Source organism: Raphanus sativus, chromosome 5, assembly GCF_000801105.2.
Source record: "Raphanus sativus cultivar WK10039 chromosome 5, ASM80110v3, whole genome shotgun sequence".
In the NCBI taxonomy this organism is placed as follows: Eukaryota; Viridiplantae; Streptophyta; class Magnoliopsida; order Brassicales; family Brassicaceae; genus Raphanus; species Raphanus sativus.
The window spans coordinates 23086981-23110582 of NC_079515.1; the positions used below are offsets into that span (position 1 = coordinate 23086981).

At 34.8% G+C, this 23602-nt stretch overlaps 4 protein-coding genes, 2 long non-coding RNA genes and 1 other non-coding gene across 10 annotated transcripts; 3 read left to right on the top strand and 4 right to left on the bottom strand.

Moving 5' to 3' along the window:
• The first annotated feature begins 174 nt into the window (after window positions 1–174).
• LOC108862171 (phospholipid-transporting ATPase 3) lies at window positions 175–7596 on the top strand. Its single transcript, XM_018636219.2, has 27 exons — window positions 175–430; window positions 519–584; window positions 846–907; window positions 1148–1229; window positions 1384–1494; window positions 1730–1807; window positions 1900–1996; window positions 2081–2187; window positions 2305–2370; window positions 2541–2662; window positions 2736–2811; window positions 2895–2972; window positions 3060–3176; window positions 3247–3396; window positions 3480–3584; window positions 4129–4271; window positions 4475–4576; window positions 4661–4724; window positions 4806–5018; window positions 5169–5334; window positions 5424–5503; window positions 5589–5828; window positions 5903–6124; window positions 6199–6366; window positions 6438–6800; window positions 6895–7001; window positions 7089–7596. The coding sequence occupies exons 1-27, from the start codon at window positions 257–259 to the stop codon at window positions 7393–7395; spliced, it is 3666 nt and encodes a 1221-aa protein (XP_018491721.1). The 5' UTR covers window positions 175–256; the 3' UTR covers window positions 7396–7596.
• Window positions 7597–7626: 30 nt separating this feature from the next.
• LOC108862172 (serine/threonine-protein phosphatase PP2A-2 catalytic subunit) lies at window positions 7627–9834 on the bottom strand. The gene is made up of 6 exons (XM_018636220.2): window positions 9396–9834; window positions 8742–8856; window positions 8544–8652; window positions 8366–8443; window positions 8035–8226; window positions 7627–7940 (listed from the first exon to the last, which is right to left on the bottom strand). The coding sequence occupies exons 1-6, from the start codon at window positions 9646–9648 to the stop codon at window positions 7767–7769; spliced, it is 921 nt and encodes a 306-aa protein (XP_018491722.1). The 5' UTR covers window positions 9649–9834; the 3' UTR covers window positions 7627–7766.
• Window positions 9835–10331: 497 nt separating this feature from the next.
• Window positions 10332–10403, bottom strand: TRNAP-AGG (transfer RNA proline (anticodon AGG)). The gene has a single exon. It is a non-coding gene; the product is annotated as a tRNA-Pro (tRNA).
• Window positions 10404–11173: 770 nt separating this feature from the next.
• LOC108859554 (germin-like protein subfamily 1 member 1) lies at window positions 11174–12089 on the bottom strand. Its single transcript, XM_018633462.2, has one exon. The coding sequence runs from the start codon at window positions 12004–12006 to the stop codon at window positions 11374–11376; it is 633 nt and encodes a 210-aa protein (XP_018488964.1). The 5' UTR covers window positions 12007–12089; the 3' UTR covers window positions 11174–11373.
• Window positions 12090–14170: 2081 nt separating this feature from the next.
• Window positions 14171–17688, bottom strand: LOC130512526 (uncharacterized). Of its 3 annotated transcripts, none has more exons than XR_008946084.1 (5): window positions 15893–17688; window positions 15644–15762; window positions 15173–15302; window positions 14705–14782; window positions 14172–14585 (listed from the first exon to the last, which is right to left on the bottom strand). It is a non-coding gene; the product is annotated as an uncharacterized LOC130512526 (long non-coding RNA). The 3 variants fall into 3 exon arrangements; XR_008946083.1 differs by having other exon boundaries at window positions 14705–14813; XR_008946082.1 differs by having other exon boundaries at window positions 14171–14585; window positions 14705–15302.
• A 1116-nt stretch (window positions 17689–18804) lies between these two features.
• On the top strand, window positions 18805–19807 carry LOC108836913 (uncharacterized). 2 transcript variants are annotated; one of them, XR_008945839.1, is made up of 2 exons: window positions 18805–19056; window positions 19422–19807. It is a non-coding gene; the product is annotated as an uncharacterized LOC108836913 (long non-coding RNA). The 2 variants fall into 2 exon arrangements; XR_001947219.2 differs by having other exon boundaries at window positions 18805–19026.
• A 1633-nt stretch (window positions 19808–21440) lies between these two features.
• LOC130495237 (uncharacterized protein At2g29880-like) lies at window positions 21441–23162 on the top strand. The gene is made up of 2 exons (XM_056986653.1): window positions 21441–22380; window positions 22453–23162. The coding sequence occupies exons 1-2, from the start codon at window positions 22030–22032 to the stop codon at window positions 23068–23070; spliced, it is 969 nt and encodes a 322-aa protein (XP_056842633.1). The 5' UTR covers window positions 21441–22029; the 3' UTR covers window positions 23071–23162.
• Window positions 23163–23602: the final 440 nt, after the last annotated feature.

Genomic DNA, 23602 nt, shown 5'->3' on the forward strand with positions numbered 1-23602 from the left:
AATCAGAAAGAAAAAAATATCAAAAATTAAATTAAAACAAAAAATAAGATGTGATGTTTTCTTCTTTCTATTTATTTATTTTTGTTAGAAGCGGACTCGAAATGTTATTGGTCAATGATGAGAGAATAATAACCACAGAAAAGGATAAAATAACAAAGAAAAAAAGGGGGAAAATAAAATAAAAGAAAAAGAAAAAGAAAAAGGGAGAGAGGGAAGGAAATAAGCGAAGAGGCCGAAGCTTCGGATTGAAATCGGGATGGCTAGCTCCGGAGGTGGTGGTGGATTAAGCATTGAGTCGTCGTCGTCGTCACCGTCTCTCCATCGTGCACCCTCTAGAACCGTCACGCTTGGACGTATACAGCCTCAGGCTCCCACTTACCGTACCGTCTTCTGCAATGATCGTGATGCTAATCTCCCCGTCCGTTTCAAGGTTCGTACGACGCCGTTTTCGGATAATGTGTGATCTTCTTTTTGGAATATTGTTTTTTTTTTTTAAATGTTGGGTGAAATGTGGGCAGGGTAATTCAATTTCTACGACAAAGTATAATGTTTTCACCTTTCTCCCCAAAGGTCTCTTTGAACAAGTAAGTTTTTTTTTAGTTCTTGTTAAATAACTTGAGATTGTTCACTTGCCTTGCATCTATTAATACTAAATTAGTGATTTTAATAATAATAAGAATAATAATAAAATGATTACGTTAAGTGGTCCTGGCTTTCAACTGCAGAATCCTTGTAAAAGGTGCCTATTGACTTTCATGTAGCCTCTGATATATTTGGATCATTAAAATCTTTATGGTTCTTTGACGTTTCTTGGCTGATGTGAGAAGTAACTTGCTTTCTGACAGTTTAGACGCATAGCAAACATCTACTTTCTTGGAATCTCATGTCTCTCAATGACACCAATAAGGTATGGTTCAGTTGACTCATTTTTTTTGCCACTGACTTGTGCTTGTTTTGTAAACTGGTAATACTTGGCCATAAAGCAGCCAAAACATGTGTTTGTATTCCCATTGAGGTTTATGTGGATAAAGTCATTTCGCATGCCTGGACAAGTTTACTAGCGTGTTTATCATCATTTTCTCTATTTTGTGCAATCAGTAAAGTACAAATGTAACTAGATAAACTGTTTTTTTTTCCTTTCCTGCAGCCCTGTAAATCCAATTACTAATGTGGCTCCTCTGTCGATGGTGCTTCTTGTCTCTCTCATTAAAGAGGCTTTCGAAGACTGGGTGAGGGCCTGACGTCTAGTTCTTCATGTTTTTAAATGTGATGAAACGGAATTCTTTAGTTGATATCTGCATTAGGTTTTAGTTAGTCCATGCTTAATTGCAGGACTTATCTGCTGTTCAACTTTTAAATCCTTCTGCAAATAACATGTTGCAGAAACGCTTTCAAAATGATATGTCCATAAATAATAGTACAGTGGAGATTCTGCAAGATCAACAATGGGTGTCTATTCCCTGGCGAAAGGTGCAGGTCGGAGATATTATCAAGGTATATTTTCTAACAGAGGTGATGATTTGATTTACTATGTTATTGAACAAGGTTGTACTGAAAACTCAAGAATTTATTGATAACTTGTTTATTTGATTACTTGACCCGAATTATAGAGTTATCACAGTAAATCTCAGTTAACTCGGGTGGCGTTTGTGGAGGGGTCCAGAACTTGTAACTATCTTTAAACTTCAAATCTATAATCTTGGTAAATATTCTTTGTTGATATTTGCAGATACATAAAGATGGATATTTTCCAGCTGATATTCTTTTCCTGTCCAGCACAAATCCTGATGGTATCTGCTATGTCGAGGTGCTTGTCTGCTTTTAGCTATGTATATTCACTTTATCTGTGAATATACATGTTAACTCTAGTCTTGTTGTGCATATTCTTTGTAACTGCAGACTGCAAACTTAGATGGAGAAACAAATTTAAAAATTAGAAAGGCCCTTGAAAGGACATGGGATTACTTGACATCAGAGAAAGCTTCTGAATTTAAAGGTTAGCCTTTGGAGTTGATTATTATCTTGCAGAAATTTACTTAGCTGAATCTGTTTATCCAATGTTCTCTCTTTTACTATGCAGGTGAGATTCAGTGCGAGCAGCCTAATAATTCCCTGTACACTTTCACTGGGAATCTTATAGTAGAAAAGCAGACTCTACCACTCTCTCCGGACCAGCTCTTATTGCGTGTATGATCAACTGTTTCTGCTTTTAGCTGTGTGTTCCTTTTCTGGCTTGTGAATTGTCTACAGGATTTCATTATGCCAGAACTTGGTTATGTAAATCTTCTGCCTTCTTATTTTCAGGGATGCAGTCTTAGGAACACAGAATACATTGTCGGGGCTGTGGTTTTCACTGGTCATGAGACTAAGGTAAGCTGCCGTGAAGCTTGTTTGATAACAAACACTAACTTTGAAAAAATTTATTGGTATGGCAAGCATTCAGGATTATCTCCTTTTACTGACACTCTCATGATTCTCCATCCATATATAGTTTCATATATATAATCTGATTTACATGGTGGTGAATGCAATGCATGCAGGTGATGATGAATGCCATGAACATTCCCTCCAAAAGAAGTACACTGGAAAAGAAACTCGACAAACTCATTATTACTATCTTCTGTGTTCTTTTCATGATGTGCCTGATTGGAGCTACTGGCTGGTATAACTCCGTATCAATCTCTGTGGTTTATCCAAAACTATGTTGATTTGTAATAATCTGTTAAATTTTGCAGTGCAATTGTGACCGATCGTGACCATGAATATTTGGGTCTGCATAAACTAGACTGGGAATACCGTAACCGAATGACGGTAATAACTAATAACCTTGCATAATTGAATTGATTTTATTTATATATAGTTTGCTGGTGCTTATAGTAACTTCGGTGCCACAGATAGCATTTTTCACCTTCTTCACTCTGATCACTCTTTTCTCAACAATTATACCGATCTCCTTATATGTTTCTATCGAGGTATGTCTTTCCAATTTTTTCTTTCTTTTAATTTGAATTGTTTGCGGTACAAGCAATTTTGAATGCTTCCTCTTTTTCCTCACACAGATGATCAAGTTTATTCAGTCAACTCAGTTTATCAACCGAGATCTTCATATGTACCATGTTGAGACAGATACTCCTGCCTCCGCCAGGACTTCGAATTTAAATGAGGAGCTTGGACAAGTAAGATACTAATCAACATCAATTTCCATATGTTTGATATAAACTTTGTATTATTATTGGCATCTTTCAGGTTGAATACATCTTTTCTGATAAAACCGGAACTCTGACAAGAAACTTGATGGAGTTTTTTAAATGTTCAATTGGAGGAATAAGTTATGGATGCGGTATTACTGAGATAGAAAGAGGCATTGCTCAGCGTGATGGCTTAAAAATTCAAGAGGTATGATTTTTCCTTGTGTGAGGATGTTGTGTCACGCATTGTGGAACATTTGATCTTATTGTCTCATGCCATAATTTTCTCAGGAACAAAGGTCGGCTGGTGCTATAAGAGAAAAGGGATTTAACTTCGATGATCCAAGGCTTATGCGAGGAGGTTGGAGAAACGAACCCAATCCCGACCTTTGCAAGGTGTCTTTCATATCCTGTAGATTTTACTAATCGAAATAGCTAGTGAGGCGTGATTTGACTAGTTTAGAAATAATTTTTCCTTTTTCCATGTGTGAAGCTTGAGTACATGGTTTCTGGGAGAACTGAGACATCTACTTTTTATGCTATCATCTAGGTGTTATTTCCATTTCAGATGGTTTATGATTTCACTGACGTCTATGCATACGTTCTGTTAATGCTATGGAAATTATATTTAGTCTTGAGTTCCCTTCTCCTGTGACCAGAGGCCAGGACAATGGATGATATCCCTTTTCTTTCATTGATTAGGAGTTAGTTTATTAAATCTTCTCATAAAACGTTTTTAAGTCGGTATTTTGGCTTTGGCCAAGACCTGAGCTTAGGCCTCTGTTCTGGAAGCCTTGAATACGAAAAAAGCCTACATAAATATCATTAAAACCCTTCCATTTACAGGATTTGGTTGACCTTGGGGTTTCATTTTGCCTTCTCTGTTATTGGACATGTGCATGACTCTTAACTTAAATGTTTTGTATTATAATCTCTGTAGGAATTTTTTAGATGCCTAGCCATATGCCACACAGTCCTTCCTGAAGGTGATGAGTCTCCGGAGAAGATCTTTTACCAAGCTGCATCTCCAGATGAAGCTGCTCTAGTTACAGCCGCTAAGAATTTTGGTTTCTTCTTTTACAGGTTATTCTCACTTAAATTTCATTTTCCAATGGACAAGTTGAAAATGCAAGAATTCTGACAAGAACAAATTTTCAATTACTTAGCTAGACCCGTAATCACGTGTTTTAATGAATTTTATATATTTCTTCCATTGTGGTCTGAGAAAAGGTGCTTTGTTTTCTCAATTCTTGAGTTTCTTTGAGACAACTTTCATTTATTTTCAGGCGTACTCCTACTATGGTGTATGTTCGTGAGTCTCACACGGAGCAGATGGGAAAGATCCAAGATGTGTCATATGAGATTCTTAATGTTCTCGAGTTCAACAGGTGTATAAGACTTCAGAGTGTTATCTTGTTATCTCTTTGCCATGGTTAAGCATACTAATGAAATATCACACCATGCATTAACAGTACAAGGAAGCGCCAGTCTGTTGTGTGTCGTTTTCCAGATGGGAGACTCGTACTCTACTGTAAGGTAAACGGTTTTCTTGGTAGTTGGATGACTCTGTGTACTTTGATATCAAATTTGACCACTGCTTGGTTATAATGTCTACAGGGTGCAGATACTGTAATTTTCGAGAGATTGGCTGACGCTGTGGATGATGTTAGAAAAGTAACAAGGGAGCACTTGGAACACTTTGGATCGTCTGGGTTGCGTACCCTTTGCCTGGCGTATAAAGATTTAAACCCTGAAGCCTATGATAGTTGGAATGAAAAATTCGTCCAGGCTAAGTCTGCTTTACGAGATCGTGAGAAGAAATTAGATGAGGTAGACTGCTATTTCGTAAATTTTTTTTTGCTTACAACGTACATTGCAAAGATAGAAAGTGGCAATAAGAACTTGTTAAACTGGTATTCATCAGGCAATATCCTCTTTTAACTTATAACTAGAAAAATATCATAATCTTGGTCCGTGCAGGTTGCAGAACTCATTGAGAAGGATCTTATCCTGATTGGATCAACTGCAATAGAAGACAAGCTTCAGGAAGGGGTCCCAACCTGCATAGAGACCTTATCAAGAGCTGGGATTAAGATCTGGGTGCTAACAGGTGACAAGATGGAAACTGCAATTAATATCGCATACGGTAAGTGTTTGAAACTTTTTTTCTTTTGCCTCTTCTTTTTCCTTCCTCCATGTTAAACTTTATGCTCATTGATTCTTCTAATGTTTCAGCTTGCAATTTGATCAACAATGATATGAAGCAGTTCATTATCAGCTCTGAAACTGATGCGATCAGAGAAGCTGAAGAAAGGGTAAGTCATACAGATTCCCTTTAATATTTGTTTGTATGATTATCATTTACTACAGTCCTAATGGTTGAAATATATATAAAACTAGGGAAACCAAGTTGAAATTGCTCGTGTTATTAAGGAAGAAGTAAATAAGGAGCTGAAGAAGAGCCTTGAAGAAGCTCAGCAGTATCTGCAAACTGTAGCTGGACCAAAATTGGCTCTCGTTATCGATGGGAAGTGTTTGATGTATGCATTAGACCCGACTTTACGTGTTACACTGCTCAGCTTGAGCTTGAACTGTACTTCAGTCGTGTGCTGTCGTGTTTCTCCTTTACAGAAAGCGCAGGTAAATTTCAGATGACTTGTTTTTGATTAATACTTACATGGTGGTCTGACATGACACGTTAATATGAATTTCAGGTTACAAGGTTGGTGAGAAAAGGGGCGAAAAAGATAACACTTAGCATCGGTGATGGAGCTAACGATGTTAGCATGATTCAAGCAGCTCATGTTGGTGTAGGAATTAGTGGGATGGAAGGAATGCAAGCTGTGATGGCTAGTGATTTTGCCATCGCTCAGTTTAGATTTCTCACGGATTTGCTTCTTGTCCATGGACGGTGGTCATATCTTAGAATCTGCAAGGTTGATTTTTCTCTCTCGCCTCCTACTTTTTTATACAATAGTTTGATGTTACTAATGGTGTTTTGTTTTTGCAGGTGGTCATGTATTTCTTTTACAAAAATCTTACCTTCACTCTGACTCAGTTTTGGTTCACATTTAGAACTGGATTTTCTGGTCAAAGGTTCTATGATGATTGGTTCCAGTCACTGTACAATGTTTTCTTCACAGCTCTTCCTGTGATTGTTCTTGGGCTGTTTGAGAAGGTACAACGTTTTCTTTACAGCTCATCATATTTTGGATTTGATTATTCAGAAATGAATTGTGCTTTTGCCAGGATGTGAGCGCATCCCTTTCAAAGAGATACCCTGAGCTGTACAGAGAGGGCATACGCAATTCCTTTTTCAAATGGAGAGTTGTGGCAGTTTGGGCTTCATCTGCCGTGTATCAATCTTTGGTATGCTATCTCTTCGTAACTGCCTCAGCTTTCGACGGCAAAAATTCATCAGGCAAAATGTTGGGTCTTTGGGACGTGAGCACAATGGTCTTCACCTGTCTGGTCATAGCCGTGAACCTGCGGATTCTTCTGATGAGCAACTCGATTACCAGATGGCATCATATCACAGTTCTTGGAAGCATTTTGGCATGGCTCGTTTTCGCTTTTGTCTACTGCGGGATCATGACGCCACGTGATAGAAATGTAAGCTTCACTTCCTTCCTCCACTGGGTAGTTACATCTTCTGGTATCTCAATTTGTTTTTTTTTAACTCTTTTGTCTGCTTCTGTGTATGCAGGAGAATATCTACTTTGTCATATACGTTCTTATGAGTACATTTTACTTCTACTTCACATTGCTACTTGTTCCTGTTGTTGCTCTTCTTGCAGACTTCATCTACCAAGGGTAAGTAAAAAACTTGGATCTAACACTAGAGCAAATATGCTTTATATCTCAAAAAGATTGCTGATTTGAACATTTGGGGATATGCAGGGTGGAGAGGTGGTTTTACCCATACGATTATCAGATAGTTCAAGAGATTCACAGACACGAGCCGGATAGCAGCAATGCAGATCAACTGGAGATAGCGAACGAGCTGTCACCAGAGGAGGCGAGAAGCTATGCTATATCCCAACTGCCTAGGGAATTATCAAAGCACACTGGTTTTGCCTTTGATTCACCTGGTTATGAGTCGTTCTTCGCGTCTCAGTTCGGTGTATACACGCCGCAGAAGGCTTGGGACGTGGCTAGGAGAGCTAGCATGAGGTCACGACCCAAAGCACCAAAAAAGAAGAAATGAAAACAGGAAGCCAAAAATGGATATATCTAAGAGTTGTGTTGTATATTTAGGCTGACACTACTTTTTACAGTTCACAATATTAGATGGTATAAAAATATAAATAGAAACCTTCGCTTAGGCGTTTTTGTAATGCTTTTAGTTTCCGACATTGCTATTGTAGCCATTAGGGAGCCATTATGACACAAAGATTTATTCGGTTAATAGCAATGCTTATTATAAACGAATCTTAAATGAAAGTTGATGAACTCATTCCACTATGTACTAAAGTAAATGAAAAGACACTACAGTAATAGATAAGGAAAAAGATAGACAGGAATTTTGAAAAATTATAAATGGTTGGAACCAAGCAAGAAAAAAAAAATACAAATAAATCACAAAAAATAATCAGGGGTCTTGCGGGTAGTATCTGGTTCGACTTGACGAGGAGCTGGATCAAACTGAAGGAAGTTCTGGTCCATGTTCTCTCCTATCTCTAGAATAGCTGCCATGTTTCCACATCGGTAGCAATAGTTTGGTGCACTAAACACCGTCACTACATTCTTGTCCTGTTACAGAAGAAGAGACAAGGACCAATCCATGCGTTAGAACCTTACATAATTGAAGATGACCATTGACCACCACATGAACATATACACATACCTGACACCAGTTAAAACCTTCCATGACAAGCTGATGCGCTCTTGATATGAGACTGAGTCCGTTGTTGTGATTGAACTGAGTAGCGATATCTTGTCCAAATGTATAACCAGCACCCCGTGGAGATATTCCCCACCCACATCGATCATCGGGATCAGACCAAAGTAAATCGCACATTGGTCCTTCGTGTGGAACCTACAGATCATCACACCATACATAAGAGTCAAATAGATAACCAGTAAGATCTTTTGCTCTTTCAGAAAACAAAACAATACTAGTTTGAGTTGTATTTTAAGAGAACTTGATCTAAACAGAGAGAAGAATGGTAATATACCTCCTGTATCCGATCCAAGCTTCGGATATTGTCAAGGGTATCCAGAGAAGGTGAAAGCCCTCCATGCAAACAGAAAACCTGTAATTGATATTTAAAAAAAAAAAAGAGTGATTCAAGTCAAAAGGTGTAGTTAAAGAATATGTGCCAAACATCAACGACTGGGAAGAAGAGCTTAAACCTGGCTCTCAATGAGGGCAGTAAGAGGAAGATAATCGAAAAGGTCAGTGAAATGCTTCCAGACATTTGCATTTCCGTACTTCCTCAAACATTCATCATAAAAACCATAGCTGAAGAAACAGAGAAGCAAAAACACATCAAACATGATAATGCTGTTTTGAATAGTCAGAAGTGAGCTTGTTACAAAACAGAAGCTTACACTTGAGTAATCTGCCGACTCTCATGATTCCCTCGCAGGATTGTAATCCTATCCCTGTATCGCACTTTCAGTGCCACCAATAGAGAAACTGTTTCTACTGAATAGTAGCCACGGTCTGCAAACAAAATAGTCATTGTTAATAAACCATATGATAACAGCATAGCAAAATAATAATAACCAAGGCACAGAAAGACTAAAAGGCCATTATGGAAAAAATCTATATCAATGTAACGAAATGAATAGCAGAAACCATAATCTCTTCTTCAACTCCCTCTGACGAGACTAAACTGTTAAAAAAAAAAAGATTTTCTTTCCGATTACAGAACACAAAAACCAACTCACTTTAGACAACTAAAAGCTGCTAACTTTACATAAGATTCACCGATTAGGATCCGTAATCCGTACTTCAACTCCTTTCTAACGACACCAAACTGTTCAAAAGTATTCATTCTCATTACACAACATACATAAAGCAACTTACTTTAGACATTTAAAAGATGCAAACTTTTACATAAGATTCACAAACTAGAATCCGTAATCTGTACTTCAACTCCCTCTAACGTAACCAAACTGTTCAAAAAAAATGTTCTTTCCCATTACATAAACGTAGATCTAAAAAAAAGAAAAAGTAAATAGAGGAGAAAGAGGACAGACCTACATAGTCACCCATGAAGAGGTAATTGGTATCGGGAGGATTCCCACCGATTCGAAAGAGCTCGATAAGGTCATAGAACTGTCCGTGAATATCTCCGCAGACGGTGACGGGACATTTCACGGGCTGAACGTTCCACTCCTCGACGAGGATGGCTCGAGCTTGATCGCAGAGCGTCTTCACATCTGCCTCTGATAACGGTTTACACTCCATCAGCTGGGAGATCTGACGGTCTAGATCTCCGTTCGGCGGCATCGGAAAAGACCACCGATCTTTTTTTTAACTTATACGGCGGATGGTGGATGGATGGAGAGGATTATGAAAGGGCCAGAGATATCAAATCTCTGGTCTTTTAGGCTGAGAGATGGAAAAATGGATTTTTCTTTTTTTGGAGTTTTGAGACGGAAAGAAAATGAAAATGAAAATGAAAGAGGAAACACTTGCTGCGAGCGAGACGGAACTAAACAGATGTAATAACCCGGTTTAGTTTTTAATTTTGATTTTGAGAGTAAAATATAAACGTACAGGTTTGGTTTGGTTTGGTTTGTTCTATTTGTTGGTTTTAGGTTTGGTCTACTAAGTTGGTGAAATGAGAACTTGTCAACAAAAAACACAGATAATTGGTCTCTACTAAGTTGCTACAAGCGAGACAAAAAACAAACAGATGTTATGACCCGGTTAAGTTTCGGGTTAGGTTTTTTATTTTAATTTGGAGAGCAAATATAAACGTACAATTGTTTGGTTTGGTTGCTTCGATTTTTTGGTTTTAGGTTTGGTCTATTATGTTAGTGAAATGAGAACTTGTCAAATAAAAACAAAGAGGATTGGTCTGCAAGGCCGTCAAATATTTTCATGATATGGGTTTTTGTGGATAGTGGAAATGTCATGGGCCTGGAGAAGCTCGAAGGAAGTTGGAGCTAAAACTAAAATCGGAAAAGGGGGCATTCGGAGAATTGAACTCCGGACCTCTCGCACCCTAAGCGAGAATCATACCACTAGACCAAATGCCCATTTGTTATTCACTAAATCGATGAAACTCTAATGAAAGTTAAGATTGCTCCAGGATTTATTCTGTAACCTTTGTTATATTCATTGCTTATGGTCAAAAATTAAGATGATAATCTTTGAATCTACATAAAAAAACTCATTGGTTAGCTTAGGATTCGTATGTATAGCAGTGCAATGATTTCTGAGTCTGTATCTTAACTAAAGCCAAATAGCCATAGACAGAAGTTCAATTATATCCATTCTCTCTGTTTTATATTTCCTGATCATTGGGATGGTTTGGATATACATTGTGTTTGTCTTATTGACTTAAAAAAATTTATAATTCTTGTTACAAGTGTAAGTGTTGACGTTCTTCCTGCCTTCCTGGTAAAGGCTCTCTGGCTCTTATAGAGACTATGCTAAGGCTTGTTGGTAGAGTGGGATCATCTTATGGCTCATGATTAGCTAAGCCACTTTTTGTGTGTTTGCGTTTGGAGCAGCCAGTTTTGGCCCTTGTGTGCATTGTTTTATTAATAATGTATAGGGAAGTTGCCAACCAACATCGAGGAGTTGTAGTTTCTTCCTTCAACAACTTTTCTTTTAATGATTTAAAGATTATTGACTCAAAATCCGTACATCTCCTATGACAAAGCTCAACCCATGCTAAATTAACTTTATTTAGGAGAGATGAACACGCCTAACGGAAATCAAACTTATAGCATTTAGATTCATATTAGGTGATCCAAGAGTTTTAGACATTATGCTAACGAAGTTCAACAAATATATCATCTCATGTTTATTATTCCCCGTATGAAGATTATATTAGTTGTGATTCCACATAAATATATATACATGTAGATTTGGTCATAGTTACACGTAGTTTAGCAATTAGTTAAAAACTTAAACACACTTTTTCTCAACAAGATATAAAATTTATATTGTACCATTGGAGTTTTTAAACGCAATCATCAGCCTCCAAGATGTTTGCGGATGCTAGCAACATCCTTCCTGGTCATTGATATGGTAAAGCCTCTTTAAAACGTCTTGTGGAATCGGAAGCTCTGAAGCGAAAGAGACCAAAGACACAAACTGCGTCCCAGGATTCTGACTAGTCAGCCCAGAGACAGCTAAAGCCGAGCTCACTGTATCTATGTTGTATAGAAAATGTATCAACCCTTTGGGAAACACGAACGTCTCACCCGGATGAAGCTCCTGTGTAAAGACCCGACCCGACGTATCCACGAACCCAACCAGAAGCACACCATCTAGGCAGACCGTTACTTCGGAGGCGCGTGGGTGTACGTGCGGTGAGACGACGCCAGAGGCGCCAAAGTCGATCCTGCCCATCGTTAGGCCCATTGTGTTGAGACCCGGGAGATTGGTGGTTGTAGTGAGAGTGACGTTGATCATAAACGGATTGGCCCGGATGTTTCCGGGTTTGGATAATGCGGACGTTGTGAAGTCGGAGACGGTGACTTTTGTGGGATCTTTGCAAAGATCGCCGTTAAGGAAGATATGTTGGTCAGGTGAATGAGGAGGAGAAACGCAGTAGTCTTGGAGTGAGTCTGGGTCGGTTCTAACCTGACCCATTAGAAGTATGAACGCTAATAGTAATTTTAGAAGCATGGGATTAGTTCCTATTGTTGGGTTTTACATTTGGAGATATGAATTGAAGGGGGGTGAGTAAGTGGGTGTATAAATGATCAACTTGAGAAAATGATGTCTAATAACATGCCGTTGAATTATATTCTTCATTTTTATGTCTGATTTTTAAAATTCTTGACATATGATATTTGTTATGTTTTTTTAATTTTTATTATAGAAGAAGCAAAAAAAAATGTGAGGTCAATTTCATAGTGGTGCAAATTTTTTGTCTAAGCAAAGGCTGTTGGTGAAGTTTTGTTAAGCCGTTAAGCAAAGAAAACGAAAACTTTCCTTCATCCAATGAATCTTATCACCATCAACCTTGTTCAACCAAAATGCTACTGGTGAAGTATTTGCGTAATTATGTATCAGTTCATATACAAACTGAATATTTACAACCTCAAATCATATGACAACTAAACTAGGATTGATAGCACTTATTGTGGAACGCAAATCGATTTTTTTTCTTCCTAAAGCGTAGCACTTTCAACTTAGCTATACTAGATTCGATCTCCGCGCTACGCGCGGATAAATGTTGAAATTGTTAAGTTTTAGATCATTATTTTTGAATTTTGTCTGGGATTGGAATATTCTATTTCACACAATTATTTGAAATTTGGTAGTTATTAAGTGCATGTAACAAAAAAAAAGAGTAAAAGGTTTGCATATAGTAACGTAAATAATGTAAGAAAAAATTAAATATTCTGAAAAATAAAGTCTGTGATGTGATCTATAGTAAAAAAATTATTATACGCCCGAGTTTATTTCATAAATTTTTAATTCATTTTAAAATATTATTTATATTTAAATATGTAATATATATATTGGAAACTCTGGAAAATATAAATTATTAAAAAGAAGTTTCACATCTTAGAATTTAAAACGTAAATAATAATAAAAGTGCATATTACATTATTTGAAATATTATTACAGTAAATTTAGTTAAAACTCCAATAATTTAAAATTTTGATTTCTTAACTATTTTGTTCAACTCTATCTGATTCGTATTGTATAATTAGTGAGTAAGAGTTAAGTTCTTCCCAACAAAATCAATCTCTCTAGAAATACACATGAAAAATAAAATTGTTGAATTTTCTTACAATTTCAAAAGTGTTAGATCTAATAATTTTATCATCTTGATAAAAGGTAAACAATTGATTTATTGAACATTTTCAGAAATTTCATAAATGTTGTTAGAGGTAACTGGTAAGTGCTCTGAGTATTTTTACTGTTCTTTTATTTTTACAAACATTTTGATTTATCAATTACTTTTTTAAGAAAATAATTTTAAACTACAGCCCAAAAGTTAAATTAGGAAATATATTGGTTTTGGAAATCATTTTTAAAATATATATACATATAGTATTTTCAAAATAATTAATATAAATTTACCTCAATCTAATCTAAAGTCACAAAAAAAACTTACAACATACATTCTAAATTAAAACAACTAAAGTCACATCCTCTACCAATCCGACATAGATGTTACTCTACTTAGAAGATTCCGGTAAAACGGAACCGAAATAGAAAAAATGATTTGAATTTGGTAATACCTAATAAACCGAATGAATGTTAATTTAAGAAATAATGGTATCTGAATATGGTTCAGCATAAAACCGATAAAACCTAATAAATCAAAGAAACCAATTAAATAAAATATGTTAGTATACTACTATACTTATATACGAAATTTATAATAAATTAATAATATATACATGCAAACACTGATTTTATCAATTCTTTTATTTGTTCTAAGTTTAAAAATTCTCATTTTCATTAAATTAAATAAAATATATTTTCATTGGTACATATTTATGCTAAAATATAGTTATTTAATACTATTATGATATTAATAGTTTTCTTATTTATATTTTTAATAGTAAAAATGAAAAAAATATAAAAACGAATAAACCAAAAATCGTTAGTATATAAACCAAACTAAACCGAATTAGATATGATATTAATATGGTAGCTTATTTTTATAAACCGAAATGCCAAAAACCAAAAAGAAAACGAACTGACATGTGGATTGAACACCGTTACTCTATCTAAATGAATGTAAGCCGTGTTTGTGAATTTTTCTTTTGTTGTGGTCATTGATTTCGAAGATTTGCATTGTAGAAAGATGACGAACTTTGCTTTAGAAACCAATCACAATTAATAGGAAAAACATCAAAAGATTGACTAATCGCCAAAAGCTAAAGTGAGACAAACGTGGGTGGCCTAAATGGCCAACACCTTAATTACATAGCATAAAGTTAAAGAAATGATATTAACTAAATGAAAGGTTTGAATCTTTCACATAAACATTTGAAAATGGAGTAAGAAACTCTGAACTTTTACCACTGATTTGATTCATAACAAATCAGATAAAGTGAATACAAAATATTCAAAATTTAAGGTTTTTAGTTCTCCGGAATAACCCTTAAAAATGATGATGGAGGTGGTTCCGCTCTGAGCTGGGTATTTTTGACCTTTGAGAAACAACCCACTACTTGTAAGGGACTGATGTCTCCAGCCACACACCTTTGAAGGAAAATTAATTTTGAATGACGTCACACCTGAGTGTTTGCCAAATACAATTATAAATTACCTTAAACCCATTCACAATGACATGTATATGCTGTGTGGATATTATGTTGAAAAGGAAAAAAAAAGTTGTTGATAAGAAGAGATTGACCTTCATTCTAGATAGATGTTTCTTCACTTTGCTTCACAGCCTCTACATGGACAGTGAAGACACGCTAAGAACAACCACCTGTTTTTCCAATACAAACACACAACAAAGTCTACTTCACATTATCTACTTTTCCAGCATTTTAAACATATAATAATTTAAAATTTTAGGTTGTTGACCATCTTCTCTCAATCACAACTTGAGAAAAAAAAAACTCATCAGTTTCATTACTTCTAGCCCTTATCTCTTCCTCTGATAAAAACCCATCACCTCCTCTGTTGCCAGCATTTGACCAATCATTAAAAGGCTGAACCAAGTGTTGGTTTTACAAAAGTCTTATCTAATGTCTCAGTATCTAAGCCAAAGCCAAATGTTTTTCATCTTTCAATCTTTTTGTTCCAGTAAAATTAAATCTTTCAATCTTCTTATCTAATGTCTCAGTATCTAAGCCAAAGAGTAAATGTAACCTACCTCCCTGTACCTCGCAAGGTACAGCTTTAAGGGTTCCAAGTAATTCTCGAAATCTAATGTTGACATTGCCCACAACAAATCCCCACCATTCACAGTTTTCCATTTCTCTTTCTGGCACTTGTCACTGGCTCTGAATTAATCAGAAATTTAAAACTTGAAAATCAGATAAAAAAGTAAAGACTTTCTAAGCTACAAATTAACCTACTAATCTAAATTCAAAAGAAAAAAAAAATATGTGTTACAGAAGCAATTAAAGAGAAGAAACAACATGCTCCCTGGTAATGAAGCTGATGAACTCAGAGACGCATTCCTGGACTGGAACTTAGATTATTAACTATGTTTATAAAAAAAATTGTAACAGATCAAACACGACCACTGAGTAAAAATTCATGCTTTCACAATTTTGTTCTTTAGTTCACAAGCAGAAGAGACCAAACAGTCCAATGAAAGTGTAAACGATTAATACTTTACCTGTGACATCAAAGATTTAGTCGCATGTATGGTATTTGGCGTCTCTGTTTCTCCATCCTCTTGTTGCGGCCTAGATCCGCCATTGTTGATGGTATGCTTCCTACGTCAGCATCACGAGCCTGAGATCAAAGCAAACATGTGAAATAGAGTGGCGGCTGTTGAATATATGACAGAAGAGCCAACGATAAATCAAGGCACGTACTCTGTACTGACAAAAACAAAAGAAACAGTCTTTAGTATCAATCTCACCTTAACTGTCTCTCTCTCTTCAGTTTCTCTCTCCTTTGTCCTTCAGCAGCTTCAAGCGACAGAGAGTGAATGAAATTACAGTCGTTAGCCAACAGGGAAAAAGCGACATGTGTTTACAAAAGGTTTCCATGGCATGCTCTGCCTCTCCAAGCTCTCTGTCTCTTCTCTCTTCTCTCATCCTCTGATTCACTTCATATTCTGGCATACGCGGCGATGCTATGGCATCTATCTTCTCTTCATTTCCTTATCTGGAACGGTATTCACTCACACTCGAGGTTTAGAATGTCTATCTCCTGCTCTGCCTCTCCAAGCTCTTTGTCTCTTCTCTCATCCACCGATTCTCTTTAGATACATGATGAATTTGGTGGGGCACACAAATCTGGAGAAGTCTTCATCTCTCTTTATATAAAAAATGGACAAAAAAAGTTGTGCTAAGAGATAATTAACGTGGCCATCTGAGACAGAACTTTGAATTTAGATTGTAATACAGCCCTGCTGATTACTTAGCACTCTATCTAACACTAAATGAAAAGAGATATGAAAGGTAAATGAGTGAAGAAAATATGTTTAGGCAATGTCTGGCACATGATTGCATAAGTATTATATTATATAATAAGATAGTACGTGAAAACATACCTACTATATCAGCTTCCTTAGTGTCTCATATTCATCCAAAGAGTTATAGTTCGTCAGAAATAAATAGACAGCTAGACATAAGCACTTCTATTGTACATAGCACAATCAGAATTGAGAACAGCCTGTGACAAACACATAATCATCCTTGCACGACAAATGGAAAACTGAGTTGAAAAAATTAGAATTGCTATTCTCTGTTGACACAATGGGTTTTGAATGGAGTTTCTCTTATGGTTTTCCTTTATTCATGGGAAGCTCGTTCCTATTTCCGCAAAGGAGAACCATCATTAGAAGTCTTCCATCCCTCTCATTCAGTAGAGCATCGATCTTGTAACTGCTAAGAAAAAACAACTAAGGTGAAAATTCACAGCAACAAAAAAGATTAAAATCCAAAAAAGAAAAGCTTACTTGTACAATGTGTTTCAGAGACAAAGAAAGCTTTAGATGCCGAATGTGTAAATATCAATCAAAGAATCTGCCAGCTAAGTCATTTCCAATTGAGTGTCTTCAGAACTGAAGCCCTTGTTAGACACAGCGATTTGAGAATCAATAATTGATTTTTATTGTTTATTTTAAATGAAATGCAAGCCATATGAATTATGATACAAACACGAAGATGAACAGATATCACCGACAAACAATTTCCGTGACTTGTGAAAACAGTATAGGGTTATATGTTAATCAGTAAAAGATCATACCTGCTTGTTGCAGAGCAGCAGTTCCAAGCCAACCATGATGCCCCCTGTTTCTTGACTCCCAGAAGTGGATTAAACTGATGCGTAACTCCGTGTCGGAGAGGCCTGGTGTGATGGTGTTGAAAAATAGAGCCGCCGGAGACTTGGCTAGAGATTTTGTATTTCATTTGGAAGATTCATATGTTGAGATTCAGGGGACTTCCCATTTGATCTCATCGCCATGGATTGAGGTTATAGCAGTTCTAGGGTTTTGATTTGTACACAGAAAGAAGATCAATATATAAAGAAGGGAGAAAAGGGAGATGAAACGAAATCATAAAGAAGAAATTGATTGATCAAATTAAAGAGGAGTTTTGATTGTGTAGAAATAGATCGATCAAAACTCAGTCGGAGAAGACGAAAAGGTAGAGGAATAGATCCTCGTGACTTCCGTCGTCGCGTTGCCTTTTTTAGAATTCATAAGAAGCCCACACCTAAGCCTAAATATTGAAATCATCTGATGTGGCAAAACTAAACCCTCTGATTGGATGATTTAAATGTCTTACGTGGACACCTTCGCAAGGCTTGTTATTCTCCTTTTAATAGTGTTTGATTCTATAACACTAAGTGATTATCAAATAAAGGTTCAGTCTCACCTTATATAGAGTTCAATTTTATTATGAGTTAATATTTTTATATATTAAGATACTAATGAGGATGCTTGTAAATGTTTTAAAATAATCAAATGATATGGTTATTTTTGATTAACGTGCATTTTTAAAATCCTGCTATTCAAATTAGTATAAATCAAAATGGAGTTGACTCATTTATAATTCTTTAAACGAGTAGCTTATTAATAGAAATGCCTTTTTAGTCCATACAAAAAAAAAACAAACACACAAGTAAATATCTTTTTGATGGTCTTGTAATATTTATCTTTTTGATGGTCTTGTAATATTTAACACAAAAATAAACTAATCCGAGATAGTAACACAAGTAACGTAATGGTTGGACACCCAAATAATATGAATACTCAAGATCACGAGTTTGAACAACATGGGAACTTTTTTAATAGCACCGTAGAGGAAACTTTATTGAAAGAAAGCAGGGCGGGCTTAAAATATAGAGGACCCTTGGGCAAAACAAATTTTTTAGGCACCTATATTAATTTATTTGAATTTTCTCATCAAAATTTTATTAAAAATATATATAACAACTTATTATTGTATAAAACTGAAAATGCAAAACAAAAAATAGGCCACTGATATCAAAAAAGAAAAAAAAAACAGGACCCTTCATATTACCAATTTTTTTTTCTGACTTTAGGCGAGCTCTGGGCGGATGCACTGCTCCACTTAAGCCGGCACTGAAAGAAAGAAAAAACGCATTAGGAGAAAGGAGACTAGTTAAACGAGATATGATCTCCTGTCCTAATAAAATTTTAAATTAAGGTTCAATTTTTTTTTAGAGAAATTACTTAGAATGACTCTAATTGATTCAATAATTACTAGAATGATTCATATTAAGTTTTAATTACTAGACTAAATTGAGATATAAGCAAATTTACTAAAAGCCCATATCTATTTTGATTAACCACAAGTTTGCCATTGAAAAGAAAAAAAAATAATAGAAAGTTTTGTTTGTCCGGAGTCTCTCTTTTCTCTTACGCCGTCAACAAAATCAGAGTTCTCCTATCGACAGTTGCTGTCGTCCCTACCCCACTCCCACAACAACTCCTCCATCACAGCCACCTTTGATTTTGTCCCCTCCTCGTCAAGTCGCCATCGTCCCCGTCGTTCAAGATGAACCCTAGCTCCGATTTGTGTAGGTTTTTAAATCGATGAAATTGACACTGTAAGAGCTAAATAGATCCAATCCAAGTTGTTATAACACGTTTTCATATATTTTCTTTGATTGAATGCTTTCGAAAACCCTAAATCCCAATTTAGGGTTCCTTGGACTTTGAAATCGAAAGACTTTTTTTTTAAGTTTGGTTATAACACAATTTTATTGATCGTGAAAGTTTGTAGATTTCTTTAGCATCAGCTCAGATTAAACTAGAGTTTCAGTTGAAATTTTGTTCTGTTTTTCTTCATTACTTTAATTTCCATTTTCTTTAGAACCACCATCGTTTAATTCTGTGTCTGTTTTAGGCCAAAATTTTGTTTTTTTTTGCTTTGTAGAGAAGAAAATAATTTGTGAATTGTTTTACTTTCCAGGTATGGCTTTTTACATATTTGGCATTTCAAGCATCAGGTCTTGCTGATTACTTTTTACCAGGTCTTGCCTCGACAGTAATTGTCCTGATGAACAATGAAATAAAGGCCATTAGGCGCTTATCCATGATCTCAAGCTTTCGATGAAGTCTTTACAACGGCTATAGAACATCTGAAGAAGTCACTCGAGTTGCTAACAAATCCATCTGACGGTCACTGAAGTTCATATCTAGGTTTGTGAAACTTGGGGGTTTGATGTGTGTGAATATATGTACGAGCTCACAGTCAGTCACACATACAAATAAGAAACTATTGCAAGAAGTCTTCCGATTGTTTGAACTAATGTTGTTTAATCTGCAATCTCCACTCCCTGCGTGGTTATCTTAATACAGTAATGATTTCAAACAATACAATCAAACTTAATCTCATACAAAACTTAAAACGTAAATTCAGTTAATAGAGCTCCAACTTGACCACATTACGCTTTGGCAAAAGGTACGTTAGCTCCAACTCGTGTTCTGTGAAATCAACTCCGTATGATCTTTACAAAATCTTCATATCTAGTTTCCTAGTTAGCTGCAAGTAATTTACTATCTTAATCACATTATCCACATCAAATAACCACATTTTTATTTTAAATTTCCACTTTTCGCAGACGAGAATGATATGATACATGTCTCTTCAAGCAATAAGAATTGCCACAAGTGATTAAACTACCATAAAAAAGACAATTTGAAAGAAAAAAAAGAGCGACGAAAAGATGATGACAACTTAAATTTTTTTCCTAATTCTGAGTTTAATTAACCTGAAAAATAAACTAGATTCGAAATTATTAGTAAACCGGGTCAAAATTAAAATTAGTTTACATAAACCAAGATTTCCGTCAATAAATCTGTCACAATATAAATTAAAAAGTCTGTCACTACATAAACAAAAAATCTTCTACCATATAAATAAAAAGTCTGTCAACAATTTTAAAACGGATAAATAAATCTGCCGTAAAAAATAAGTCGAACATAAAAAAATAAATCGGTCCAGAAGAAAATAAGTTGATCACATAAATCTACCATTTATAACAAATCTGCTACCTTATTCGATAGACATATTCTTAAAAATCTGTTGTCTAATCAAATCAGACAATTAACTCTGCCGTGTGAATAAATCTGGCATTTTTTAAAAAGTCTGCCACCACTTTAATGGTAGATTTCTTTTTCTACACAGATTTTTTAATAGACTTATTACTCGACAGATTTATTTTTTGAAAACAAATCTGTACTCGATCAAATAATAATGGCATTTTAGTAATATTTTTTTTGTTATAACTATGTATAAGGGTAATTTCGACCAGAAAAATATTATAATAATTTTTTAAAAATATGAGTCATTCTAGTAATTACACAACTAATTTGAGTCAGTTTAGTAAACTTCCCCTTTTTATAACAAAATTTGTATAGAACATTTAAATGTAGCAAACTAGCTTAGCCATCGGACAAAAGGTAAAATCTACATGTCAAGGGTAAAGCATAAAACGTGTAAAGACATATCCGGCTGCGATCGGGACACTACGGTAGCCAAAGATGACAAAAGAGAAAATATAGAGATCCATTCCCCACATGAAGGGACAAAACGCAAAACCAATAAATATTTTTTGTTAATTTATTGCAATTTTTTAAGTATGCCAAACGTGAGGAGTATCCTTTGGGTATGATTTTGTTGTCGACAATAATTGTTTATCTTGTTGGTAAATACATTGCATCCACAAGTTTTAAAATGAGACTTTGTCCTTCCAATGTGGCTGGATGTGTCAGTAACAGTACATTAAGATAAGAGTTTATACTAATATGATCATTTATTTAAAATTTGAAAATAACACTTCTAGTCAGTAATATTCAACTGTGAATTAACGACTAATCACAATAACTTGGGGGGAAAATAAGGAATATGTTTTTGTTCATTGGTTGATTTGAAGAAAAAGAGCTCTCATACACTGTAAATTAAATTAAAAAATACGTCAACCTTAGGGGGTGTTATTGGTTTACATACTTTTATGGATTTGAAAATACAAATCAAATCAAGTGTTATTGGTTTTGTGATTTTATAATCCATATTCAAATTCATTGTTATTGGTTCTATGATTTTAAAATCTATATTAAAATCCATTGTTATTGGTTTTATGATTTCAAAATAGATTTTAAAATCAAGTGTTATTCAATAATAATGATTTGTTTAAGGATTTGATTTAAAATTGGATTAGAATGGATTTGTGAGTGATTTTAAGTTAAAAATACAAAGGAGCAAATATTGCATTGAACCTTGTTATTTTGACAAGTTCGTATATGTATTGCATATGTTAATTATAAAAGGCAGTAACAAAAAGGTACGAGACTTTTGTTAAATGGTAGTCCTTGAAAGTTTTCATTTATAAAAATGTCAAGCACTCGCATTTTTGTCAGTTTTCTAATTTTCCAATCATTCAATTTTTTAACATTTTCCTATAAATAATAGTTTTCTATTTTCTATCGTAATGGTCCATCATCATTATATATAATCTCTATTAGACATTGGAAAATTAACAGAAGAAACAAACACTTTAAAACCCTAAAGAGCATCAATGGAAGAATCACAACAAGAACCACAAGAACGTGGAAAAGGTTCTTATGTTCAATGGAGTCCTCAAGAAAATAAAACTTTGATAAATCTACTTTTAGATTGTGTTGCTGCAGGATTACGTGATAGTAATGGTTTATTCAGCAAATTCACAGTGGAGAGAAGAATCTTACCTACTCTCAATCAAATGCATGGGAGCACCAAAACTTTTCAACACTACTCAAACAGAATGAAGATTTTGAAAACAAAGTATTTAAATGCTGCTGAACTTCTTCGATTTAGTTCTGGGTTTGGATGGGATTCAACCACAAAACGGTTTACGGCTCCAGATGAAGTGTGGGCTGAATATATAAAGGTAAAAAGTTACCCAAGATTATATTGTTATATATTTTTCTTTGTATTAATTTTTTTTTAAAAAAAATTTTAGGCACATCCAAATTACAAAAAATTTCGTGATGAAACCTTCGAAGAATTTGATGATCTCAAAATTATATTCGAAAGGAATTTAGCAACTGGCAGAAACGCGATTGGATTAGGTGATACCACTGATGCTCGAACAACTGGAATTGCGGAAACAGAAAAGGAACGTCCAAATTATGGTGAAGAATTTCCTTTTAATGCTCCAGAAAATTATGAATCACAATCATCTTTTTTTGGCAGTCCTTCAAATGATACTGTGGAAAAACTCCCAGTAAGAAAGAGGCAGAGAACTAATTTTCTCTACAAAGCTGATGATCCATCCATTCAAAAAGAAGGTGTAGAAGAAGCTAGCACAGGAATTAACGCCTTGACAACGATCACTCAGAAACTCTTCAACTTGATAGAAGAAAGAGAATCAAGACAAAAACAAGAAGCTGAACAAAGAGAAGCAGAAAAGAAAAAGAATAATCTATGGGAAGCTATCAAAGAAGTTTCTGATTTGGAAGACCATGTACGTCATGATACGGTTAAAATGATTCATCAACTAGGAATGAAAGATGTATTCATTAGTATGTCCATTGATGAACACTATGGTTGGATTAAACATAATGTCATAGGGTTTTGAATTCGTTATTATTTCATACGTTGGGTTTTATTTATTTTTATCATCTGATGTTGGCTTTAATTATCTCTAGGGTTTTTTGCTATGATTATAGTATGGGCTTTTGCATTGTATTACGATATTTTTATAATGAAATTACTTTTTATCATTTTTTCCCTGTGTTGTAAGTTTTTGAGCATGTCCAAAACATGCATAATGCACGTGGCTCATATGCAATCATATTGTTTAGTGCATACAAACAAAATTCTAATTAATTAAAGAAAGGTGAAAAAAAAGAAACGTAAATGTTGTTCTTATGTCAAATATGAGCTTGACAAGATTTGGTCTATTGCATGTCAATGTGGTTTTTATCCCGTAGATATTTTTTTTACTTTTTGTTTTTTTTGTCAAGATTACTTTTTGTTAATTTAAAAATTTACTTACTTTTATTTCTTTATTTAAATATAAATTTACATACTTTTTTGTTAAATTTACGTAATCTTAGTTTCTTATTTAAATGTAAAATTTACATTCTTTTTTGTCAAAGGTAAATTTA